This window comes from Macadamia integrifolia, unplaced genomic scaffold, assembly GCF_013358625.1.
Source record: "Macadamia integrifolia cultivar HAES 741 unplaced genomic scaffold, SCU_Mint_v3 scaffold2233, whole genome shotgun sequence".
Classification (NCBI taxonomy): Eukaryota; Viridiplantae; Streptophyta; class Magnoliopsida; order Proteales; family Proteaceae; genus Macadamia; species Macadamia integrifolia.
The window spans coordinates 58,941-84,223 of NW_024868583.1; the positions used below are offsets into that span (position 1 = coordinate 58,941).

At 37.8% G+C, this 25,283-nt stretch overlaps 2 protein-coding genes across 4 annotated transcripts; both read left to right on the top strand.

The window, feature by feature from the left end:
• Positions 1–1,999: 1,999 nt before the first annotated feature.
• LOC122066098 (F-box protein At2g26160-like) lies at positions 2,000–5,836 on the top strand. Of its 3 annotated transcripts, none has more exons than XM_042629925.1 (3): positions 2,000–2,345; positions 4,473–5,222; positions 5,406–5,836. In XM_042629925.1, exons 2-3 carry the CDS (start codon positions 4,487–4,489, stop codon positions 5,597–5,599), a joined length of 930 nt encoding a protein of 309 aa, XP_042485859.1. In that variant the 5' UTR covers positions 2,000–2,345; positions 4,473–4,486; the 3' UTR covers positions 5,600–5,836. The 3 variants fall into 3 exon arrangements, with proteins under 3 accessions (XP_042485859.1, XP_042485858.1, XP_042485857.1); XM_042629924.1 differs by having other exon boundaries at positions 4,473–4,496; positions 4,593–5,836; XM_042629923.1 differs by having other exon boundaries at positions 4,473–5,836.
• A 15,002-nt stretch (positions 5,837–20,838) lies between these two features.
• Positions 20,839–21,849, top strand: LOC122066095 (DEAD-box ATP-dependent RNA helicase 38-like). Its single transcript, XM_042629920.1, has 3 exons — positions 20,839–21,091; positions 21,363–21,656; positions 21,735–21,849. Exons 1-3 carry the CDS (start codon positions 20,864–20,866, stop codon positions 21,789–21,791), a joined length of 579 nt encoding a protein of 192 aa, XP_042485854.1. The 5' UTR covers positions 20,839–20,863; the 3' UTR covers positions 21,792–21,849.
• The last annotated feature ends 3,434 nt before the right edge of the window (positions 21,850–25,283 follow it).

Sequence of the window (25,283 nt, forward strand, 5' to 3'; positions counted from 1 at the left end):
GTATGGTTCTAGGATCGTCTATGATATGGTATCTCTGCTTAAACCATTTGTATCTTTTGGCCAAAAATTTCTCCATCTATCCTAATCATGAGGCCAATGATCCAAGTTTCTATGCTGGCACAGCTCAATTGAGAGCTGCTAGGGTGCTATTGATTCACTCTGAGGAGACATCGAAGGTCAGACAGCTGCAAAAAGAGCCTTCCCTGAAAAACTTAAAGCTGTTATATCTTGAGAATTTGGCCATACTGTGAGCAATCCTATTTAACTAAGTAAGAATTGAAAGGTTAGGGTTCTACAGGAGGGGTTTCTTGTGAGGTGTAATGGGCATGTTTCCATTCTGTGACTATGTGATGCAATTCTGATAATGGGCAACAATATAAAGTTTGGATGTTTCTTCATGAATGCTATCCCTTCTCACTTTTGGAAATTTTTATCACTTCACTTCCTTTAGTTTCACATCTAACCAAAAAGGCAATGAGAATTGTTTTGTGAGACAACAGTTTGGAAGAAAGATGGATTCTCCAGTGCCTGTGATGAAATGAACTTTCAAGTGGTGCCTTGCAAACCATCAATTTAGGTTGGAAAATGCTGTTTTCCATGGCAGAGTTTCCAAAAAGTGGGAACTGACTTGGCCATCTAAGCTATTGGACCAACACAGTTATTTTGAATTGACCTGGAGTCCCCTCTCCACCACACACCCCTCCCCCACACCCCACCACGCAAAAGAAAAAAAAAAAAAAAAAAAAGGCAAAGTCTATAATCTTTGAATTATCCTAAAGTCATTTATCACTTCACAAAGGCTCGAATGCATAAAAGAGCTTAAAATTTCCAAGTCGCTGGCAAGTTTAATTCTGTAATATTTAAACTGGAGGGGCTGGGGCATTTCTTTCCAGATGTGAAAATTTTCATTCCCAGTTTCCCTTTGTATTGCGGGGTATATTCTGCTTGTTTTGTAAGACTGCTCTCCCTTTTCTAGGCCTATTAGAATGATTGGATTTTCTTCTTTATTCTCTCATTTTTCTTTCTTTTATAAAGTTTCTTACCTATCATTAGAAAAAAAAAAAAGAAGTCCCGAGTAGGTGTTTGCTACCGGCACACTCCTGGGAAACTTTCCCTATTTGTACACAAAAACTAAGGGAGATTAGCTTCACCTTACATTGGATGTTCAGAAAGGCTTTTCCTCTCAAATCCTTGGAGATTATAATGGTCATAAACTATGGATGGTGAGATTTGACAAGTATTTACCATATGCATTAATCAATAAATCAACTACCAAGTTTTCTTAAACCTACGGTCTATAAGTCAATAGAGTATTGATAGAAAGGTTCGGATGGATGGTAGAAGGTATCCTAAGGGTATTTTGAGTAAGGATAAAGTTTCCTTTCACTATGTGATTGAATGATAGGACGTTCCAGATGTGAATCATGTTGGTGTACGATATCTTGTATTCCGTCACAGTTTAATCGAGTGAGTACTGGTGCAGGCATCTTCACAGGCAGGACGACGGTCCCGCTAGTCGGTTAACCGGCCGTGGGGGTTGCAAGGGAGACAGGAGGCCCCCTGCATAGTGGGGGTGTGGGGGAGCGTAGCCCCCAGATTATGGTTTTTTCATTATATTTGTAGTGAAGGCTTTTTTCTCCGTAATGCAAGTAATATTGAGAGGTGTGAGAACAAATGATGTAACTCTATTCTCCTCTTATTTCACCGAGAATGTAAGCAATCTTGCATCATTTTAGGGTTGCCTTAGGAAAACTCGGTACTTTCGGGTAATTTACCAGAACTCTTTTTAAGCTTAAAATTTAAAGAACCCAATAAATCGACCGTCTCAAATCGACCAGAATTTGGAGCAGCCCAAGGCCGATCCCGCTTTCTCCTCCAAATAGCCTAGAATCGGCTGGACCAGACTGGACCAGACTAGACCAGAGTCACCAGACCAATTCGGACCCGATTCCTTTCTAAAACCCTGACGGGGGAGGAAGTAGAGGCCTAGAGGGTTTCTTTCAACAGTCGTTTCGGTTTCCAATCCGTATCTTATTGGAAGTATAGTGTCTATCAAACAAGAATTTGAAAAAAACGGGACTTGTACAACTCCTCTGCAATTCGAATCCGAAGAGAGAAGGGCTCTTTCTTATCTTTTTTTCCTTCTCGATCGCATTATAAGGGCTGAGAAATCGAGCTCTGTTTTTGGTATTACTAGAGAGAAACCTAATCCTGCAACTTCCACCACCGAATCAAATCTTTCTCTTTCTCTTCCTCTCTCCTTACCTCACCATCTCTGTGTGTGTCTGCTATTAAGCAATTGCGCCGTGAAGACGTGGAGACGCTTTAGCTTAGCCCTAGAGAAGGTCAGTGATAGTTCTATCTCTCTCTCTCTATTAAAATCTGAATTCTGAAGAAATTCGTCAAGGGCTTGCACTTCTTATTTTGATCACTTTTGATCTAATACTGTTGTGTATGTTTCTTTTAGTTAGAATCCTGGGTTAGTGACTCTCAGTCTAACATCTTCTAGCTGGGTTTGACATATATATTTATGTAATATTCATGAGTAGAGATACTATCTCAGGAAAGAGGTCTTGGATGTTGGATAATGTCACAACCCTCGTTACAAAAGATTGGGTATTGAGTTCTCAATGACAAACACCTTCACTTCTGCATTCAGTTGGATCCATTGCACTAGCGTATAAGCTAAAACCTTGAAACCAATACCTAGAGAAGTTCCAAAGACAACAGTTTGTAAATTAATACAGGGTTTAGCTACCAAAAAAACAAAAAATTAATATTGTGTTTTGCTCTCTTACATCCTCGATTGACTGTGCAACTAAATTTGCGGTTCATGATATTCTTCCCTTTTAAGTTTTTCTTTTGTTTCTTTTCGGTTTATTTCTTGTTCTGTAAATAGGGAAGCTCATGTCCTGACTTTAGGGGCATCTCGTTTGGGAATTTCTCATGTTTGGTGGCTTCAACCACGGGAAAAAATTCTCTGTTTTTCTCATCCCTGTTTTTCTTTATTTTGCTACCTGCAGAACACGACACGTGGACAACTTTAAGACCAACGCACCGGATGTAATAATCCTCACCCAACCTTGACCGTTGGTCTTAAAGTTGTCCACGTGTTCTGCAAGTAGCAAAACAAGGAAAAACAGGGATGAGAAAAACAGAGGATTTTCATCCTTCAACCACCGCGTTGTCTTGTATTGCTCGACTCTTGTAGGAGAAATTTCTCTTCCTTTGATTTTAATTATTAAAATTTCTCAGTTTCTTGTTTTTTTCTTTTTTTTTTTTTTTTTTAAATTTTACCACCATTGGGCGATCACATGTCAGAACTAGGTGCCATCCATACAAGAGATTATGGGTGTGCCAGCCCACCCATAAATCTTGCCCATTGTTAAGTGTCGAATAAGTTGTGTCCATTATAGGCATGGCATGACACTGCTTTATTTTGCTCCTATGACATTTCTCATATCAGCTCCAATGTTCGTTGTTACGTTTCCCTCCCCAGCTCCCTATTTCTATTTCAACTTGCTTGCTCCCTAGGTTTTGAATATTGAAAAGAGGCAACTATTATCACTCCCCTACACGCATCCTATATTTACTCAAAGTCCCCTACCTTGTACTTCTTTTCTTACTCCCCTCTCCCCTTGTATTTTAAAATCCCCAATTTACCCCTCTATCAAGGTAAAGTCAACTACCAGTTATCACCCCTCATCCCTCCTCATCCTCCTTGCTCCACCTCCTATCCGCAACTTTCAAGTCCCAACGCACCCCCTCTCCTCCCATGGCACCCTCTTTCTTATTAAATTATACTTTTGTTTTCATTATAATAGATTAGTATGTCCTCGGATAGAGCATATTGGAGGGCAAGGATCCATGTACCGGACCCCAATGAGCTGAGTTCCTCCTACCTTTTTGGGCGTGCCTGTTTCCTCTTACTTTCATCTCTCTGCCAGTTCTCTTTATCATATCCGTTTTCTTATGTACTTTATTTATCTTTTTCAGTTTGGATATCAGTTTATCCTACTTTGTTTTGCATGGATCCTTGTAGCCAGCCCCATTAAGTTGGGATAAGGCTGAGTTTATTGTTTGTTGATACAAGTTTGTTGTTTCTACTTCTAACTTTTACTTGTCCATTGCAAAAAGTAAACAAGAATTGTTTAGCGATTTCAAGGTTGAATGGATTTAATTAAACAGTTAGAATATGTGTCTTGCGTTTCTTGAATTAATTTTATTTGAGCTTCTGTAGATTAAGATATATAGAACCCCTAACCTCAAACATAAACAGTAGATGTCGATCTACCATGATGCACGCCTTATTATTTGTTTTTCTTAATATGTACCATCAAGAGTTAGTTTATCAAACATGTTGAGCAGGTTACACACCAATAGTCCTAACATATTTATTAATCATGTCACAATTGTTGTGAATTTTTCTCAACTTGAACCCTCTAACTTCATTTCTTGTTTGTGTCTTGCAGAACATTTTAGAAGAATGAAGAAAGGTGATGAAGCTACTTGGTCTGAACTTCCGGAGGAATTCCTTGAGATTATTGCAAGGAGGCTTACTTGTTTATTTGATTATGTCCAATTTGGTGCAGTATGCCAGTCATGGCACTCCACTATGGTGAACATGCACCAGCATTTAACTTTCTGGGATCCATGGTTGATGCTTCCTGAGAAAGAAGACAAAAGCATGATCCGTTCCTTCTACATTTTATCTAAGAGAAACATTTTTGAGTTAAAACTCCCTGAAGCTCATGCAAAGCGTTGCATCGGATCTTCTAAAGGTTGGCTAGTAATGGTAGATGTAAGCTTATCGATCCAATTGTTGAATCCATATACCAGAGTCCAAGTTCAGCTTCCGCATCAAATGACATTCCAAGATCAAAACAATTTCGCACAAGGTTACACATCAGAAGAATTACGTGACTTCTTCATTTTAAAGGTTGTGTTATCATCCAGCCCTTCAAATCCTGATTACATATCTATAGCCATCTACTCTGACTGGGGGAAATTAGCGATTGCTAGATCTGGAGATGAAGTTTGGACCACGATACCAAGTGAATGGTTTGCATTTACTGATGTCATATACTATAAGGAACAGTTTTATGCCATAAATTGGAATGGTGAGGTTGTCTCTTGTGATGTTGGTGCTCATCCAAAGACTACACTTATCACAACTCCTGCGAGAGAAAGTTACGGGCAGAAGTACTTGGTTGAATGTTCAGGTGAGCTATTACAGGTTATAAGAGAAGTAATATTTGAAGATGCTCCTCATAAAACAATATGGTTCAGTGTTTTCAAGCTAGACTTCTACAAGAAGTTGTGGGTTGAGATAAAAAGTCTGGGTGACCATTCATTGTTTTTAGGTTACAATAATTCTTTCTCATTTTGTTGTAACGACTCTTCAGCGACAGGGGTCAAGAGAGATTGTATTTATTTCACAGATGATTATCTTAAAGCACATCAAGGGCATCACAATGAGTGGGCTGGTAGCGATATGGGAGTCTTTCACTTGGAAGATGGACGCATTGAGCCTCATTACTCTGGCTATGCTTGTCATCCTTTCTCACTACCCATTTGGTATACTCCAAACAAAGGATAGATAACCTAACATAAAAGAGACTGAAGTTATTTTGTTGAGTGAATGGATTTTAACATCTCCTTAGTGATCTTTAGCATATTCTTATTTATTAAGTTAATTTTCTTCTTTTGTCGTCTTTTTTTTTTTTTACTTTTATTTTGACTACTGTCAATTGTAATTCTTATCTTCTATTTACAATGGGCATGTAAGTTTAGAGATAAACTATTATCATTGAAACAAACTTTTTTTTGTGTGCTATAGGTCAGCAAAAGAGTATTATATGTTAACGATGCACAGGACTAATGTCCAGTTATTCCCGAAAGAAAAAATACCCTATCTTTGGCATTGCCTTCAGAAGGGATTAAGAACAAACACTTCTGAATTATAGGACTAAAACACTCCTGAATTACAGAACCCCCTTGGGCAATGACATTGAGAATCTAATTTACTGATTTTACCTTTGAAGACAATGGTTGATAAGCTTCCCGAATATCCTTCTTAATGGATTCCCAAATACTTCTTGAGAGCCTGCCTTACCTTCAAAGTGTCTCAGATTACTCTCATACCAAATATTCCAGTTATTTTTTAATTAAAAGTGAAAAAGAAGGCTGTCGGTAGGGATCAAGAGAGATTGTATTTATTTCACAAATGACTATCTTGAAGCACATCAAGGGCATCACAATGAGTGGGCTGGTAGCGATATGGGAGTCTTTCACTTGGAAGATGACGCATTGAGCCTCATTACTCTGGCTATGCTTGTCATCCTTTCTCACTACCCATTTGGTATACTCCAAACAAAGGATAGATAACCTAACATAAATGAAACTGATTTTATTTTGTTGAGTGAATGGATTTGGAAACTTTAGCATATTCTTATTTATTAAGTTGTGATTATGTTTTTTACTTTTGTCTTCTCTCTCTCTCTCTCTCTCTCTCTCTCTCTCTCTGTCTCTTCTTTTTTTTTTTTATATATATATTATTAGTATTATGTTGAGTAATATTAATTGTGTGTTTTGTAGGTATAATTTCTCGAGAAAAATATTCTTATTACTTATGTTCCATGTGAAATTGCCAAGTAATTCTTATCTTCTTTTGACAATGGGTAGGTAAGTTTAGAGGTAGCAAACTCTTTTTTTTTTTCAGAGGTCAGCAAATGTGTGTATTGGGTGTTAATGATGCACACATTTAACTTCTAAGTAGTCCCGAATGGAGGAAAAATATCTTACCTTTGGCATTGCCATCAGAAGAGATCAAGATCAAACACTTCAAAATTATAAGAAAAAACACTTATGAATTATAGAACCCCCTTCAGCAATGCCATCAGCAATTGCTACCATACAAAAGGTCAAAAAATGTTAATGGAAAACCATATATTGTATCAAGTAGATACGATATCGGTAATGAAATATGTGATTTTTTTTCTCAATATGATATAATATTGTTATTGACTCTTGGCTGGTTGTAGCATACCGAATTGACTCCCAAAGTTTCTCAAAAAAAAGGTAGTGTAAAATAAATAAATAAATAAAATAAAAAAAAAAAAGGAAGAAGAAGAAGAAAGAAATTTACCGCGCCACCCATTGGAGAATGCCACAATCATTAGAACATCCTCTCTGTTTCACCAAATTATATTCAAACCCCCTACCGTCAATTACTGTTAAGGAATATACCTTATATGTTGATGTGATGTCAGTAATTCTATTTTATTTTAAATACCAAAATGCCCTTATTAAATATTAAGTACCTAAACTACCCATCTAAAATTCCCCATCTCCAAATTGATAGATACCATATACCCTAACTAGGGGTGTCAATTCCTAAACCGAACCGGTAAAACCGGCCGGACCGAACCGATAACAACCCGGACCAAACCGAACCGAACCGAAGCCTTATTGGTTCGGTTCGGTTTCAAGTATTGTAACCCCAAAACCAAACCGAACCGCACCGAAAACCGGATGAACCCGAAACCTAACCGAAACCGGCTCAAAACCCGGACCGAAACCGAACCAACACCGAAACACTCCAAAATTCATTAAAAAAATTAAAATTTGAATAGTTTTGTATAAATTTGTATGGAAAATCGAATTCAAACTAGACCAAAAATCAAAACCAACCCGGTTACAAATCGATTTAAGAAATCGAAGTTCAACAATTCATCATTTGGTTGTTTCCTAATGGCTCCATACCGGTTTAAAAAATCGATCCAAACCGAAATGAACCTAATAAATCCAAACCGGTACCAACCCGAACCCAAACCGCACCGAAACCGACACCAGACCGAAACCGATAAATCCTTATTGGGTCGGTTTCGGTCACTTCCAAACTCACACCGAAACCGGTGGAACCGGACCGAAACCGCACCGACCCGGACCGTTGACACCCCTACACATGATGATGCACTACAATGATAACTTAAAATGTGAATGACTACCTTTTGAAGCAAAGGATCAGAACTTCCATGCATATCTCACCATAAATCTTGAAATGTAAAAGAATAAAAAATTAGAATAGAAAAAAATTCATTATTAAATTTTATAAAAATTAAAGAACAACGAAATGATGACAAAAATTGTATCAAACTTTTTTACTTACGTGGATGAGAATCAATCATTTCTTTTGAAATATCATTAAATAGCTTTTCGTCTTTCTCATAATACTTCTTCAATTCCATCATAAATTACTTCTTATCATGTGGAAAAATCATTATTCTTAAAATATGGACCATTGCCTCTCTAACATCATCATTGTAGTATGAAATTTTTCCCTCAAACATTAACAAAGGATTGAAAAAAGCAGCAACTACATGCCCATGGTTTAATTTTTTTTTTTTTTTTTTTACTATCAAATAACTGCAATATCATCTTATACTTTGATGAGTCTCTGTTACAATGATCTATGATAGTGTTCCATGCTCTTTGCATAGCCTCATATAAAAATGGACTTGTAGCTCCATCACCATCAACCAAGTAAAAAACTATAACAAGAGGTTCTAAAATTGAGTACACATCCCTTCCATTCAGTCAAAACTCAGTACTTTGAATTATTTAAGTAAACAAAATACCCATTTTAGACTTGCAATGTCTGTTAGCCCTCCATTCTGCTAATGCCACCATCACTCTTAACAAATCCTCAACATCAAGAATAGATTTAAGCATCAAAAAGTTAGAAGCAAATCTAGTCTTGCAAGGTTTTTTCAAATCTTTGTTACTTGTGGTTTCCCTCATTAAAGCTAAAATTTTTCTATGCATGTACATAAAGGTCACAATCAACTTTGATTTTTCAATTACCTCCTTTACCCATGGGATTTCTACATCAATGTCTCTTAATAGTAACTGCACTCCATGGGCAGCACACTTTATCCTCTGAATATGGGGATACTTCTCTATTATCAAAGAAATTGCCACCCTATAATTGGAAGCATTATCTGAAATCAGTTGAACAACTTTCTCTGGCCCAACCCTTTCTATTACAGGCTCAAGTATATCTTTAAGAAATAATCCAGTTTTGAAAACATCAAAACACTTAAAAGAATTGAGAAAAACAACCCCTTAGGTGAGTATCCAATAATGTTAATGAATATACGTTCCTTAATATCAGTCCACATGTCAGACATAATGGTGCATCCTGTAATAAACCATGACTCCATAACTGAAGCAACATATTCTACAAATTATTTATTATTTTTTTATTATTTTTTTATTTTTTTATTTTTTTTGCATTTGCATTTTGCACTAATTTGGTCATCAATGTAGAATAAGAAGGTATTGAATAACTTGGACCATAACAACAAATAAAACGTGCCATCTAAATCCAACTTGGCGTTTGAATAATATTAAATGCAATGTTATTCAAAATAATATACTGAGCCATATCATTATCAATTTCATCTTTACTTTTCAGTTTAAACATTTCATCCATAGATAGTTGTTGGATGCTTATAGATTGACTCACATGTCTTTCACTACTTACATTACATGCAGTAGAACTTTCCCCAGTTTTAGTCTTCTTGTTATCCTTACTTAATGCCCGAAGTGCCTCAGCTTGCACATCATCAAGCACATTGCTATATATTGCAACATCATTACCCTTCTTACAAGCTAAATGGTATTTCACTCTTGAAATTCTATCGGAAAACTCTTTATCACAAACTTGCATTTGAAACGTCCCTTTAAATCATCCAAATATTTCCACAGTTTATCTTTTTGTCTAACCATTCTTTCTTAGTATCCTGATAAACAAACAAATAAAAAAATAAATAAATAAACTTTCTATAATACCTACCAATCAACAAGAGGCCAGATCTAATAGATGTTAACATACAAACTAAATCAGTACTTGTTCAGTATGTTTAATAAAAATTGTCATAACAATCCAATTTATCAGTACTTGTTCAATGTGTTCAATAAAAACTATCAATAACAATCCAATTTATTCATTGTAGTCATCACTAAAGACTATGTTGGAGAAAACCACAATTCTGAAAAAGGCTCAAAAGTATAATTTAGTGTTGGAAGTAACAATTATTGGGGAAAGAAAGACACTCGGACTGTAAAGGGTCGATCATGTTGTATTTAAAAGGCTAATGATGGAATCAATGTGTTGGCATGTCAGTGAAACCTACTGTTTAGGAAATTAAGAAACTAATTATTTTTCTTCTGAATAGATGCCTTCTTCAAAAGTGTATTATCTAATTAATTACCAATGAATCACTCAAACATGGAGAATCAAGTTCAAAAATAAAATAAAATAAAATAAAATAAAATTTGAATTCAAAGATTTCAAAGGAAACAACATATTGGACAATTGATTTCAGGTAGAAAACCTAGATTTTGGTTCGGTCTTTTTCAGATTTCAAGTTTAGATTTATAATTGAAGTCTTTTCGTTTTCTAGATTATAGGTTCTAAAGATGGCATATTTCAATGAAGTTCTCCATCTCTATAGTCTATCAAATTTAACTTTAGTTGTATATAGATAAAGGCACTATGATCTAGATTATCCACTTATCAAATTTTAAAATCAAATTCAATAGTATATCACTCAAATTCAAAAGATTATATTTTCTTGGGACTTTATAAAGCTTTTATTTTATCACTTAGTTAATTCTGTTCAGTTGGAAGATAAAAGATCTTGGGCCTTACCTACCCTTAAGATGTGGGCTCATCTAATCAGCTTTGCTATAGATATTAACCATACGCCTAAAACTTAGTTTAGGAAAATGAAAAGGTGGGTTATCTATTGAATAATAAGACTTTTGGCTACCTTAAAGATGTACGTAACAAATTTTTTGATTACAAAGTTCCAAAAAACCAAAGGATTGCATCCATTCACACACACACACAGAGAGAGAGAGAGAGAGAGAGAGAGAGAGAGAGAGAGAGAGGGGGATTTCACTCACAGGGAATGGACATCATCGCCATCGCCGTCGCCGTCGCCATCGCTGCTACACTCTTTGTCGCCACCACTGCACTCGCCACTACCGCCGCTGAAATAGCCATTGTTGTCGCTGCAACTACCATTTCTCAGCCGCTACAAGCTTCGATTTTCAGTTTTAGACAAAGAGAATGAGTCGCATTGGGATTTGTGAATGAATAGTTTTAGGTTTATCTTATTAATTTTCTTTTAACTAAATGTATGAATTGGGTGAAAGATTTAAACATGTATGATTCGTGTATAATACGGAGGTGTATAAAACCCTCATATTATATGGATTTTTGTATATGTTCGGCAAATAATACAGTATTGAATTAAACGTTCAGGGTACGTGTATAATACGCATACTTACTAACTATGATTACACCACATGCATAGATAATTTATTGTACAGTTGTTTTAATTAATCCCTCTTTTCCATATGAAAAAAAAAAAGAGTATATCAAATGGAAGCCGGTCATTAAAGGGAGTGGGGTAAGAGAGTGGGACAGAAAGAGAATTGCAATGGAATTCACTAGCCTTACAAATGGTAGGTTGTGCATTTGGATCAGCACTTTGTTTGGTTGTTTGAGTATGTAGAAAAAACCTGCTCTTTTATATTTGAGAATGATGGTATTCTTAGGCATCAACACAATCATGACACCTTTGTCTGCCTCTAGACACAGAAATAGAACCTTCGAAGGTGATGATGTGATGAGGTGATAAACTTAGCCCATATGGAGAGTATCATTGGGACGAAGGAGCTCATATGCCTGTGGTGATGGCGATGGTAGGGATGATGGCAGTATTATGGGAGTGGAGGATGGATAGGGATGGCAGGGGGAGGTGACAAGGATTGCATAGTAGTTGTTAAAGAGGTTTCTCATTATTTAGATGTTAACAACAGATTACAATATATATACAAGATCCTAGCTAATGAACTAGGACAATTAACAGAAGTAAATACAGATTAACAAACTAGCTAAGTATGCATATGGGAGCTAGAGACAACTGAACAAGGAGTTGTGTTAGTATAAATCGCAGTACAGAGAACTATAGCTCTATCATGGCCCGACAAGACCAGTGGATGGGAACCGACTATGAGCTTGGAGTGAAGCAATTGAAACCACTATCAGGAAAGACTCTCAGTATAAATATCCACCAATTGATCCAAAGTTGAAACATAGCACACCATTAATTTCTTGGTAGCAACCATATCCTGAACAAAGTGAAAGTCCATTTCAATGTGTTTGGTACGTGCGTGAAAGACAGGATTGGTGGTCAAATATGTTGCTCCTATATTATAACAACAAACAGTTGGTGCACTACCGAGAAGCACACCAAGCTCTCGGGATAGAGAACACAACTAAACCAACTTTGTTGCAAGAGCAGCCACTGCTCTATATTCTGCCTCCTTAGAGGAGCGTGAGACCCTGTGTTGTTTTCGAGAGGTCCATGATACCAAATGAGAACTAAGGAAGACACCATAGCAATACATAGATTTCCTATCATCTGGGCAGCCAACCAATCAGCATTGGAGTATGTTGTAAGAGTAATTGTTGAAGGTGGAGTAGAGGGGGACTGAAAATGAATACCAACATCGCTTAACACACCGTAATATCCATTTCACTATGCCCCATGGTTAATGGCATAGCTAAGGTTTGGCCTGGTTATTGTTAGAACTACAAAACTCTGGTGACATGCCAAAATTATGTGTCATTCGACAATGGCACACCAGAATAAAGGAATAACTCAACACCACTAGCAATAGGAGTTGTTGTTGTCTTGGCCCCAATCATACCAGTGGATTGCAAGAGATCATTGACATACATACGTTGGTTAAGGAATAGTCTAGCAAATGAATGACTTGCCACCATGCCCAGAAAATAATGTAAATCCCCCAAATCTTTCAGAGCAAATGTAACAGATAGGGCACGAACTAAAGCAACAATACTAGTAGAGGAGTTACTGATGGCGAATAGATCATTGACATACATAAGAAAGAACAAAACATCAGTGTCCCATTGAGAGACAAAAAGTGAAGTATCAGTCTTCAGAGCCATGAATCCATACGGCAAGAGAAAGTTGCTAATACATAAGAACTAGGCCCGAGGTGCTTGCTTCAATCCATACAAAGACTTACAGAGATGACAAACATAAGTGGAAAAATTAGGATCCACAAAGCCCAAAGCCCACTGCATATAGACTGTCTCAGTCAAGTCACCATGTAAAAAGATATTGTTGACATCAAATTGATTGATCTGCCAACTATACGTCACAACCAAGGAGAGGAGCACTCATATACTTGTTGGTTTAATGACAGGACTAAAGGTCTCAGCATAGTCAAGTCCTAGATGTCAATGAAAACCTTTTGTAACAAGTCGGGTTTATAATGTTCAGTAGTACCAACGGCATTACGCTTAAGCTTGAAAACCCACTTACATCCAATGATATTCTGAGAGGAATTTGATGGTACTAAATCCAAAGTACTATTGTGAAGTAAAGCATAAAACTTTACATACATAACATGATGCCAACATTCTGTTTTCATAGCCTAACTATGATAGGCCGGCTCAACAATATCAGCAACTGGATGTTTGATGGCAGCAAGAGTCAATCACTGAGAAGGTTTGAGATACCCAGTACAGGAACGAGTGACCATCGAATGATGAATTTGATGGTACGAGTGACCCTAGCATTACATTTAATCTTGAAAACCCACTTACATGCAATGATATTCTAAGAGGAATTTGATGGTACTAAATCCCAAGTACTATTGTGAAGTAAAGCATAAAACTTTATATACATAGCATGATGCCAATATTCTGATTTCATAGGCTAACTATGATAGCCGGCTCAACAATATCAACAACTGGGTGTTTGGTGGCAACAAGAGTCAATCACTGAGAAGGTTTGAGACACCCAATACAGGAACGAGTGACCATAGGATCGAGAGAACCCCTCCTGGTAGGAGAGCTATCCTCAGATAGAGAAGGAGGACCATGACAAGGAAAATCAATAGATGGGGGTTCATAAGAAAGAGGCCCACTGGATGGAGGCCCATTAGAAGAAAGCTTACGAGATGGAGGGTTACCATAGAGATGCTCAGTAGATGAAGGCCTATTACAAGGAGGTATAGTGGAACCTATAGAACCATTAGACCCAAGACCCTAGTGAACACCCGAACCCAGAATAGGTAATGATGGATGAGAAACAGAACAAGGAAGGAGAATTGGAGGTAGAGAGTCTAACCAAGAAGTAATAGAAGATAGTGTAGGAGAGCAAGAAGTAGGGGAAGATGAGTAAGGGAAAACGGATTCATCAAAAGTGACATGTCAAAGAGACATAATGACAATTAGTGGTAGTATCTAGACATTTATAACCCTTGTGATCAAGAGAGTAACCTAGAAATATACAAGGTTTAGAGCAAGGCTCAAGTTTATGCTTAGCATAGGGCCTCAACCAAAGAAAACACAAACAATCAAATGTTTGAAAGAACAGATAATCTGGTTAAGTTTAAAGAGAAGTTGAAGGGAGCATTGAGGAGCAATGACATGAGATGGAATGTGGTTGAAGTAAACCGTTGTTTGGAAAGCATAAGACCAACAATGAGGAGAAAGATGTGTGTGAAACAAGAGAGCAAAACTTGATTCAATAATGTGACGATGCTTGCAATCAACAACACCATTTTACTCTTGGGTATGAGGGCATGAAATGCACCAGAAATGCTAGTAGGGGTGTCAAAACCTAGCCCGAACCAATAAAACTGACAAAAAAAACCAAAACCAAATCAAACCGATCCTTATTAGATTCGTTTTGGATTAAGGTATGATGGGATAGCTGAAAATTGACCAAACCGAACCAATCGATAACCAATCGAAACCGAACTGATTGAAACAAAGAAAAAAAAAAGTGATTATGAGATTGTAAATAGGTGAATTGATTATCCATTTTTTACAATGTTAGTAAGAATATTTTTTTGTTGTAAGGGATGTTACAAATTGATATTAGTAAATTATAACAATGATTCCATTGGTCTTCTTGGTTACTATATAAAATTAGTTGGATAGTTAAATGAATTATTTAATAGTGTGGTTCATTTTGTGATTTCAATATTAGTCATCTTCTTAGTATTTAGCTTTTTATTGGTTTCAGTAGTAGTTATCTTTCCTTACAATGATAAACCATAACTTCGTTACTATAAATTATGCATATAAGATTTCACTATGGTTTAAGCCCAAAAACAAGCCGACCTAAACTTTACTAACCTGATATTGTAAAAACAAAATAAAATGAAATTGAAACCAACTGAAAATCGAAGTTCCTTAATAGATTGGTTTTGTTCTCCCTTACTCCTAGACCAAAATCGATCCGAACCAATGGATTAGTACCAATAAATGCCATGTGATTGAAGAAAATGATCTACGGCCTAAAACTCACCCCTCCATCAGTTTGGAGACATTAAATGGAGCAAGAAAGATTTTCTCAACAAGAGATTGAAACCGAGAAAAAATTAAACGCATATCAGATTTAGAAAGCATAGATAGATCCAACAATATTTGCTAAAATCATCTAAAAATAGTACATAGTAACGAAAGCCATCTATATAGACAAACGGGGGTAATCCCCAAGCATCAGAAGAGGGTGGAGAGATGTTACCAAGAAAGCATGATTAAAGCTTTGAGAGCAATGTGAAGCAAAGTGACCATCAAGATTACAAATCCGGCTACCAGACAATGAGGAAAGAATTTTGCTTTCTAGAATGAGAATAGGAAGAGGTTTGATGATAATTCTGATCCTGATTATACCATGGGCAAAGAACCAGGGTTGTAGCCCCAAGGAGCATAAGTTGGTTGAGATGAAGACTGATGAGGATCATTATAGCCCTGCGTCGATTAGTTGGTGTAGTTAGATTGTCAAGGATCACAAGACCAAGATGAGCAATTGTTGTAGAACTGATGCTGAGAAGAACCATCAGTATTGATGCTGATAAGAGCTGGGAAGGAGCACCAACAGAAGTAGCATTCGCAGTATAGAAACCAGAGGAACTCACATCAATAGCCTTAAGAAAGCTTTTATGACTCAAAAGTAGATGAATGAGCTCAACAAAGGACACCGGAATTGGGCAAAAACAAATGGATGTTGCAAAATCAAGAAACTCAGAACCTAATCCTCTGAGCATAACAAGTTTGAGATCCTCATCATTCACTAATTTATTAATGGGGCCCAAGGTATCAACGATCACACGAATAGAAAGAAGATACTTAGCAATTGAATCAGAGTTTCATTGGAGGCGAAATAGCCGATCCTTTATATCCTTGATCTAAGTGAGAGAGGAAGGGACAAAGACTCAAGCAAGCATAGACTAAGCTTCATGTGAAATCATAGCACCCACTATATGTGAGATTATAGACTCAGACAAGGAAGAGATGATCCAACCAAGGATCATTTATCCTGACGGTCCTGAAGAGAACCATGATCCATAGAGGAAGTTGTAGATGACAAAGAGACATTCTCAAGAATAGAGAAAGGGTAAGAAAATAAGCCGTCAAATGTCCTAGGAGGTTGTAACCTCGGAGAAGAGGAAGAAATTGTGCACACCAGAGAAGATAATTTGAGGCATTCAGCTTCAAGAGAAGTTGTGGTAAGATATCTGTAAAGACTAGAGGCAGAATCGAGTCGAATCAACACTGGCAATCGAGGAGGACAATGCCATTAAAGAAAAAGAAAATCTGATTAGAGTGTCTAACCTTCTGTTACCACGAAGAGGTTTCTCATACTCATGATCCTAACTAATGAACTGGGATAGTTAACAAAACTAAATATAGATTAAATCATAACAAATAAACAAACTAACTAAATATGCACATGAGGAGCTGGAGACAACTGAACAAGGAATTGTGATAGTATGAATCATAGTTCAAAGAGTTGTAACTCAATTAGTGACCTTGGTTGGAGCTCATTACCTCTAGGCACTCATTGACTTGCAAGTCCTCTCTATTTTGTTCCTAGGATGTTCTCACCACTGTTGCTACCACTGTTGATTGGTTGTTCTCCATCTCTCTTCCTCCCCTTCCACACCAATTTGGTTTAATTCTTCAATCTAATTTGATCATCTGACTACTCTATTGATCTCCACTTCATTCTGTAAATTAAATCTGGCACCAATCGAATGATGAATTTAATGAGGAGGAACTGTTTCTTATAAGAAACGAAGAGCAATGATCCTCCTATCTAAGTATTGAACAACTCAAGTCGTAAGGCTAAATTTAATTAAGTTGCTTAGCTCAACTAGAGATTTTTGTTTTGTTAAATCCATAATCCCAATATTGGTATATTGATTAACAAACACAAATAATTATAATAGCTTTAATATAATGCGTACCTAAAGTGATGGAAATGAATGTCATCAAACCAAGCTCAAGAATGGAACACAACCCTAATTGCAAGATAGATGGGACTTCATATCGCCATACATCATTAAGGTAGAGATCAACCTCATATATAGCCTAAGCCCCCTAAATCATTATAAGAAGGCAATCTTTGATAAATTCCTTAAATATACCCAAAATATAATTCATATCCAAATTAGAGATTTACCTCATATATGGATTTACTTATTGAATCCAATAATATATTCTAGTCTGTGTATGTGTGTGCTAATAAGATCAGCAATTGGACCGCTTAAAAAACTTCCAATATATCTTGGTGTTTTTTACCCCCATCTTCTTTAGTATTTAAAACAAAGACAAAATCTAACAGTTTTCTTTCTCGAAGTTCAAATAGCATCCACGGTAGATCAAGTTTATGAGTTTGTGTGCTTCTATGGAGCTTTTCATTTTTCTTTCTTCCTTCATTGATTGAAAATTGAGATCCGCCCCACTGGAACCTTGTGATTTTGGAAATAGATCTTGCTCCACCATTAATGATATATAATTGATTATGCATGCCTTGTTTTCAATGAATCGATCCATCACTTCATATTGGCCGGTGTAGGGCAAATATCCACTAAACTTATCCAATATTTCGTGAAATACCAAAAATGGAAGGAAGGATGTTGCTCAGTTGGCAAGGGAGTATGCCTAAATTGACATGTGTCCTGAGTTTGATTCTCTTTATGCCCTTGGAGTTAACCCCACGATTTTCATGATTCACATAGGAGTTGGTGCTAACCTAACTGGCGTGTGTGAGAGTGTACACATGCATCGTAGAATTACCTGAACTGATCAGGTTCTTAGCTCAATGGCATGAAACATAATTTCTTTTCAGAGGTCAGTAGTGATTCTTGGTTTCACATGCAACTACTTGATGACCTTGATTGCCACTTGAGTTGAGGTGGAGGCTACCTCACAACACTTGCTGACAGAAGAGGGGCTCTGGTTCAAGCATCTTTCAGATATACCATTCAAGGGATTCTTCTTCCTCATCTCTATCTCACGAAGAAGAGAGGAGAAAAACTTGGGAAAGAAGTGGCTGAAGTGTTGGAAATTTTGCATAATTACCCTGGACGAGGGCTCTTGTTGTTTACATTAGAAATTTAATATTTTAAAATAAAATGACATATTTACCCCTATTTAGAGCTACAATTCTACTATAAATATGGACGTATTTAAGGGATTTTAAATTAGGTTACAGATATAGTATATATTACATATATAATATATTGCACATTAATCTTAATGGTGTCAATTTAGAATTGAAACCAAAGCGATTGTTTAAAATTGGACCAAATCGAAGTACCTATTTTCAAAGTTTAAGTTATATATTTTTTTAATCAATCAATATGGATGATAAATTTTATTGCTTTTAATGTTTAATAAAATATTTTTTGTTGATGAAAATGCAAAAAATTCACCCAAACAACTAAAATATGACCTAAATAAAATCGTAGAAAGAACCTAATATAAAACCATCAAACCGAATCAATTCGACTTTGATTTCTAAAATATGTTCCTGTTTTATTCTTGAATTTTAGAAACCATAAGTACTAAGATTTGGGTTTTCCAATAGAGCTATTTATTTTATTTTATTTTATTTTATTTTATTTTTTGGTAAAACGATAGAACATGTTCTACCTCTAATGAAGAGGCCTCTTCCTACCAAAAATAAATTGAGTGACTCATCAATATATCCTTGTTTTGTTAATCCGCATGTCTACCTTGGGCTGCCTGACAACACTTGTGAGTTGAGTTAATTTAGAGGCACGATGCTTAGAATGCCATGGATGGATGATAATGAGCTGAGTTGAACATATTAAATGTTGAACCAAACCACAAAATTAAAACCCCTTACCGTGGTCGAACCAAATAGTCTCCCAAAATTAAATTTTTTTGGGTAATTTACAGTGCCACCCCCTAGAGAATGCCAATATTATAGGAACACCCATTCTCTTTCACCAAATTACATTTAGACCCCCTACTATTAGTCTCCATTAAGTAAGGATTTGAAATGACATTTTTACCCTTTTAACTAAAACAAATAATAAATCATATTTTACTCAAGTTATTTCTCATTGAGTCGTTAGTCTTGAGTCGTGACTGTCCGAAATAGTAGCTACCGTCGGTGGCTCTAGCGTCTTCTTCGTGGAACCTCTCTCTCTCTCTCTCTCTCTCTCTCTCTCTCTCTCTCTCTCGCTTTGAACTTCGAGGCTGACTGGGGTGTTCTAAAAAAGAAAACATTATTGTGTCTCCCAGTGTGCAGGCGATTCTTAACAAACTAGAGCAACATTTGTTAGTTGATTTTGGATCGATTTGGGGCATTGAAAGAGAGCTATTGGAGCTGCACAGCACTGCAAAGAGAATCAAAGCAGTTCTTTAAGTGGTAGAGAACAAGCAAAGAAATAATAGGCTCTTAAAACTCAATCTCGAAGATCTTAGATTTGAAGCTTACCATATTGATGATATGCTGGATGAGTTTCTTTATGAAATTCTCAAAACTACAAGATGAGAGAATTCGTGGCAAGAAGAGGAAGCTGGTACCCTCTTTTCTCTCCTTTTCTTTGAATGGTAGTCAATTGTTACGTCAATGTGATTTTGCTTGTATCACAGCTGAAATAAGTGAGTAACTAGGTATGATTGAAAAGACTCTTGGAAAACACTATTTTCAAGGTCCAGCTGAACGAATGCAATATGAGATGCTGACTAGATCACATTTCAAGATAGGGTCGATGATTCGATTCATCCCCACCAAACTAGAGGAAAGAGATGGATGTCTCATAGTACAATTCCGGCACCGAAGAAACAGAGAAGAGGCATCAGTGCTTTGCTCTACTCTTGTAGCCGGAAAAGTTCAGAGAAGGAAAGAGAGTTCAAGCTTTACTGCCACTATTCACCTCCACCATGAGGGGTTCAGGGCTGGAAGGGAGGGCTTTCATGCCGTCAAATATGCTCCGGCGATGCCCTCCTTCCGTTGACCCCTGTTTATGTTTTATTCAAAAGGGCGTTCCAGGGTCGCTACTACCACCACCGCTGTAATCTCCGGTGCTCAATTTGGGAGGACGGTATAGTAATTATTGAGTTGAAGATGGTACTTATTACGTGGACATTTTAGCTATTTCACATTTAGTAAGGGCATTTTGGTATTTAAAATAAAATATAATAGCTGACATCAGCATATAAGGTATATTCCTTAATAAAGACTGTCAATAGGGAGTCTGAGTCTAATTTGGTGAAAGAGAGGGGATGTTCCTATAATATTGGTATTCTCTAAGGGGTGATGCTGTAAATTACCTTTTTTTTTGGGTAAACTTTCATCTTCTCCTTCCCTCGGAGACTGAGAAGGGAAATTCTTCCAATATACAAGTCCAACTTAACTGTTTCAGTGAAAAAGTAGCAGCACAGTCTAACTTCTCTCACTTCAGCAACTTCTCTTCAATAATGGACGACAGTAACGGAGCTGCTGATGGAATTGAGAATCTGCCTAAGGTGAATCCGCCGGAAGTTAAACGTTCTTGGAGTGACGAAGTAGACGATGACGAACCAGAATCTGCCCTATCTGGGTCCGGAGACAAAGCTGAGGAGCTAAATGTTTCTTCCCTAGCTATTGATGAGAACAAGAATGTCAGCAGGTTTCTGGATGACCAAGACGATTCAAACATCAGAGCGGTAAGGGATCTCTCCTCTCGTTTCCGTTCCCTTGTGATTTTTTGAGATTATGTATAGTGGTTGGTATTGGAAAGTTGAGATGGGTGCTTTCTAGAACTGGGTTTTTGGTATCAGCACTAATGGGCTTCTCCATTTAGATTGTTTGATTCGTTTGGTTTGATTTTTATAGGTTTAAATTTTGATATAGGTTTTTGGTATCAGCAGTAATGGGCTACTCTAGATATATTTTTCGAATTGTTTGTTTGATTTTTATGGGTTTAATTTAACATAGGTTACATCAGGGGACACACCATATACATCTGCATCTACTTTTGAGGACTTGAAGCCGTCGCCTGAATTGCTGCAGGCATTATATGTTGACATGAATTTTGAGAGGCCTAGCAAGATTCAGGCAATTAGCTTGCGAATGATTTTGACTCCACCCCATAAGGATCTAATAGCTCAAGCGCACAATGGTTCTGGTAAGACCACTTGCTTTGTGCTTGGAATGTTGAGTCGGGTCGATCCAACTCTGAAAGCACTGCAAGCCCTTTGCATTTGTCCTACAAGAGAATTGGCAATACTGGTTTTTATTTTTAGATTTTTAAATTTTATCTTGTCCCTTTGTTTTTTAGTCTAATTTTGGTTTGGAATTTAATGGCAGAGTACATGTTGCAAAACCTGGAAGTTCTTCAAAAGATGGGGAAATATACAGGGATAACTTCTGAATGTGCTGTTCCGATGGATAGCACCAATTATATCCCAATTATGAAACGGGCACCAATAACTACACAAGTAGTGATCAATACGCCAGGTAAAAGAATGTCTGCAAAGAAACTTAGCACAAGGGATATGAAAATTCTTGTTTTGATGAGGCCGATCACAAGTTGGCTGAGGTAATTGTTGATCATTGGGTTTCAAATATATTTCAAAATCTTACTTCACTTATTTAACCTCTTTAGTATTTGACTCTCCTTTTTTTTTTCTTTTGGGGGGGGTGTATGTTATGAACCAAATAAGAACAGAACGTTAGCTAGCTTCGAGGGTAGCTTTCCTCCTTGAAAAACAGAGAGAGAGTAACGTTAATGTGATATTTTTTTCTTCCTCAAATCCCTTACATATATACTCCCTCAATTACCTATACCCATCTGTCCTTAGCACTAGCAGAATGCCTTCCTTTATGATCCTAACAGAATTGATTCCCTCATATCCACATCCTAACCATTTACACATAATCACCCAAGGCTGCAGGTCGTCTCCCTGTCGTTGTGATCGGCTTGGGTTTGTATGGGCATGGCCGATGTGGGCGTGAGAATATCTTCACGTTTCTTATCACGCATGTGGTTCGTATCATTGCCATCCTCTTCCCAAAGAACCTTGTCCTCAAGGTTCATCTGAGGGAACCACCGCCATACAATGTCAACACCCTCCTATGAAACCTCCTCATCGACCCACTGTGTCAATGCTTAGGCTATCCACCGACCGTGGCGTCATAGATGTTGGCAGTTCAATATCATTGTCTGAGTAGGTGGAATCATTTGTTGTAATTCCAGGTGATAAAGGCTACAATTGGGTCGATAGGCGCAAGATGGATGTAGAAGCCTGCCCCTCCTTGGCATTGTAATATATTTTTGTAGGTTGTCCATAATCCACTGTGAACTAGACTTGGGCAGGTTGCCATCGTCGGTCAGCTCACCACTATTTGTAATGTTGTCATACACTAGCAAGAAGTGCTGATGTGTCCTACAATGGCGACCCGGTGGGTCACCATTGTTGGGCAGATTACCATCATTGGCCAGCCCACCAATGTCATCAGACACGAGCAAGAAGAGGTGACAGGTCTTACAGCGGTGACCCGGAGAGAACCCTTCATTGCAGCTGTAGTATAACCCCTTCTCACGTCTGAGTTGCTTCTCAATTGGGGTAGATTGCTTGATAGGACTACCCGAAGATAATGGTGAAGTTGCAAAGCTCGTAAGGGTTGGTGGGGAGCAGATTAATGAGGCCCAGTTATCCATAGGTCGTGGTAAGAAGTGTCAAGCTTCCTTAAATTTAGACTTCAGCAGGTGAGCAAGACCCACCGCCCGTGACGATGCATCGCTGGAACAGTTTCCGGCATTTGATCCTTGCCCTTTCTCTCTGTCTCTTTCCTTCCCTTGTGAACCTTTAGTCACAACGATATCTCCATTCCTGATCAAGTTGGTGAGGCTGGGCACAGCCTCTATGGCGAGTTGTAAGTGTTGAGCAATTTTACTTTGGATCAAGTCGTGGGTGTTGTCGTTGTCAACCAAAATCTTGGAGTCGATCATCACTTGAATGATGATATAGTAGAGCCCTTTCTTATGACAGAGTAGCATCTCCATAGGGTTGAGCTCTTCGATTGGAATGCGCGAGGCCACCGGTGGAGTTACAAAGCTCAAAGGCGTTAGCAGAGAAGGCAGCAGTGGTGGTGGAGGACTCGGTTTCCAAGGCAGGAGGCGTTGAACATCATTATACTTATCTTCCTAGTGAACAAGTCCGACTGCCTGCGCCATGGAGCTAGGTCGGACTGTTCGCACTTCACTTGGAATATCAGAATGGGGATCAGGGATGAAGCAATTACTAGTAAGGAATGAGGCAGAATTGTTATTGGTGTGGTTGTTCAAGGTCTCAATTTGTGTTTGATCTTCAAGGCCAGAGAAGATCTGTTTGGGCTTCACGAAGGTTCCTTGTGAATCCTCACATTTTGAGGGCTCAAACTGAAGCTTCAAAGCTTTGGTGAATGCCACCCAGTTGCTGAACTGCGCTGGACAACCTGTCCCTTGGTACCATTGCAACGCTGCGCCATCCGTGTGAACGGATGAAATCAATAAATGCCGATCATCGGTAGTTCTATGGTAGTCAAAGAATTGCTCAACCTTAAAAATCCATTCCATTGGGTCGTCTCCATTGAAGCGAGGGAAGTCAAGATGAATGATATGAGTTTGGATGGGTTTGGCCGGAATAGGAAGCGATCCAGAGGAGGCAGATGCGGTGAAGTCAAGATGAATCTTATGAGTTTGGAAGGGCTTGACCGTAATAGGAAGCAATCCAGAGGAGGCAGATGCGGTGAACTTACCAGGATGATGCACTGGTTTGGATGCCAATAATCGAAGAGCTTGCTCCATTCGACCATCCATAGCCGTGAGGCGGCAAACGAGCTCGGAAAGGAAACGTTGCTGGTCGGACATGGCTGCTTGAAGGAAATCCAGACGTTCGCCACGCGCTGCCATCGTCTCACTCAAAATCTTAATAGATTCATCCAGTTGATGGAGGCAATGAAAGCACCAATGTTATGAACCAAATAATAACAGAATGTTAGCTAGCTTCGAGGGTAGCTTTTCTCCTTGAAAAATAGAGAGAGAGAGAGAGAGAGAGAGAGAGAGAGAGAGAGAGTAACGTTAATGTATTGATATCCTTTTCTTCCTCCAATCCCTTACATATATACTCCCTCAATTACCTATACCCATCTGTCCTTAGCACTAACAGAATGCCTTCCTTTATGATCCTAACAGAATTGATTTCCTCATATCCACATCCTAACCATTTACAAATAATCACCCAAGGCTGCAGGTCATCTCCCTATTGTTGTGATCGGCATGCAGTTTGTATGGGCATGGCCGACGTGGGCATGAGAATCTCTTCACGTTTCTCATCACGCATGTGGTTCGTATCAGGGTACCTTAATGGTGCTTCAAGCTCCATGTGCTATTCTGCAGGTTTAGTGATCGTGTTGGGACTTTAAGAGCTTACATGTATTAGTTTTCTTCTTTTTTATTTTATTTTATTTTTTTTATTTTTTTTTATTTTTTTTTATTTTTTTATTTTTTATTTTGCTTAATATCAGCAGCATCTATATTAAAACCAACACTAAAGAAGAACACAGGATTAATGTTCATACACTCCTGGATGGCACAAAAAAATACAAAACAAATGTTGATTCACCTTACTTCCACCGTCGGCAATGCCATCAGCAGAGGGGGAGAACCAACAACCCAAAGAAAACACCCAAACTCATGAAAACTGATATCTAGGTCTGACTGTAGCACAGTGCTCAATCTCATTGCAACAGAATGAGGAAGGAGAAATCCAAACTAAAGATACTTTAACTTGAGCACCTCCTTTTGCTAGCAAATCAGCCACCATATTGACTTCCCTATAACATTTCGATCCAAAAGAGACATGTATTAGTACC

What these genes read in the sequence shown, in the direction of transcription:
- LOC122066095 (XM_042629920.1), top strand. Translation starts at nt 20,864, where the DNA reads ATGGACGACAGTAACGGAGCTGCTGATGGAATTGAGAATCTGCCTAAG. An exon ending in ACGATTCAAACATCAGAGCG is followed by an intron (nt 21,092 to 21,362) that starts GTAAGGGATCTC and finishes AATTTAACATAG; the next exon opens with GTTACATCAGGGGACACACC. An exon ending in CAAGAGAATTGGCAATACTG is followed by an intron (nt 21,657 to 21,734) that starts GTTTTTATTTTT and finishes ATTTAATGGCAG; the next exon opens with AGTACATGTTGCAAAACCTG.
- LOC122066098 (XM_042629923.1), top strand. Translation starts at nt 4,487, where the DNA reads ATGAAGAAAGGTGATGAAGCTACTTGGTCTGAACTTCCGGAGGAATTC.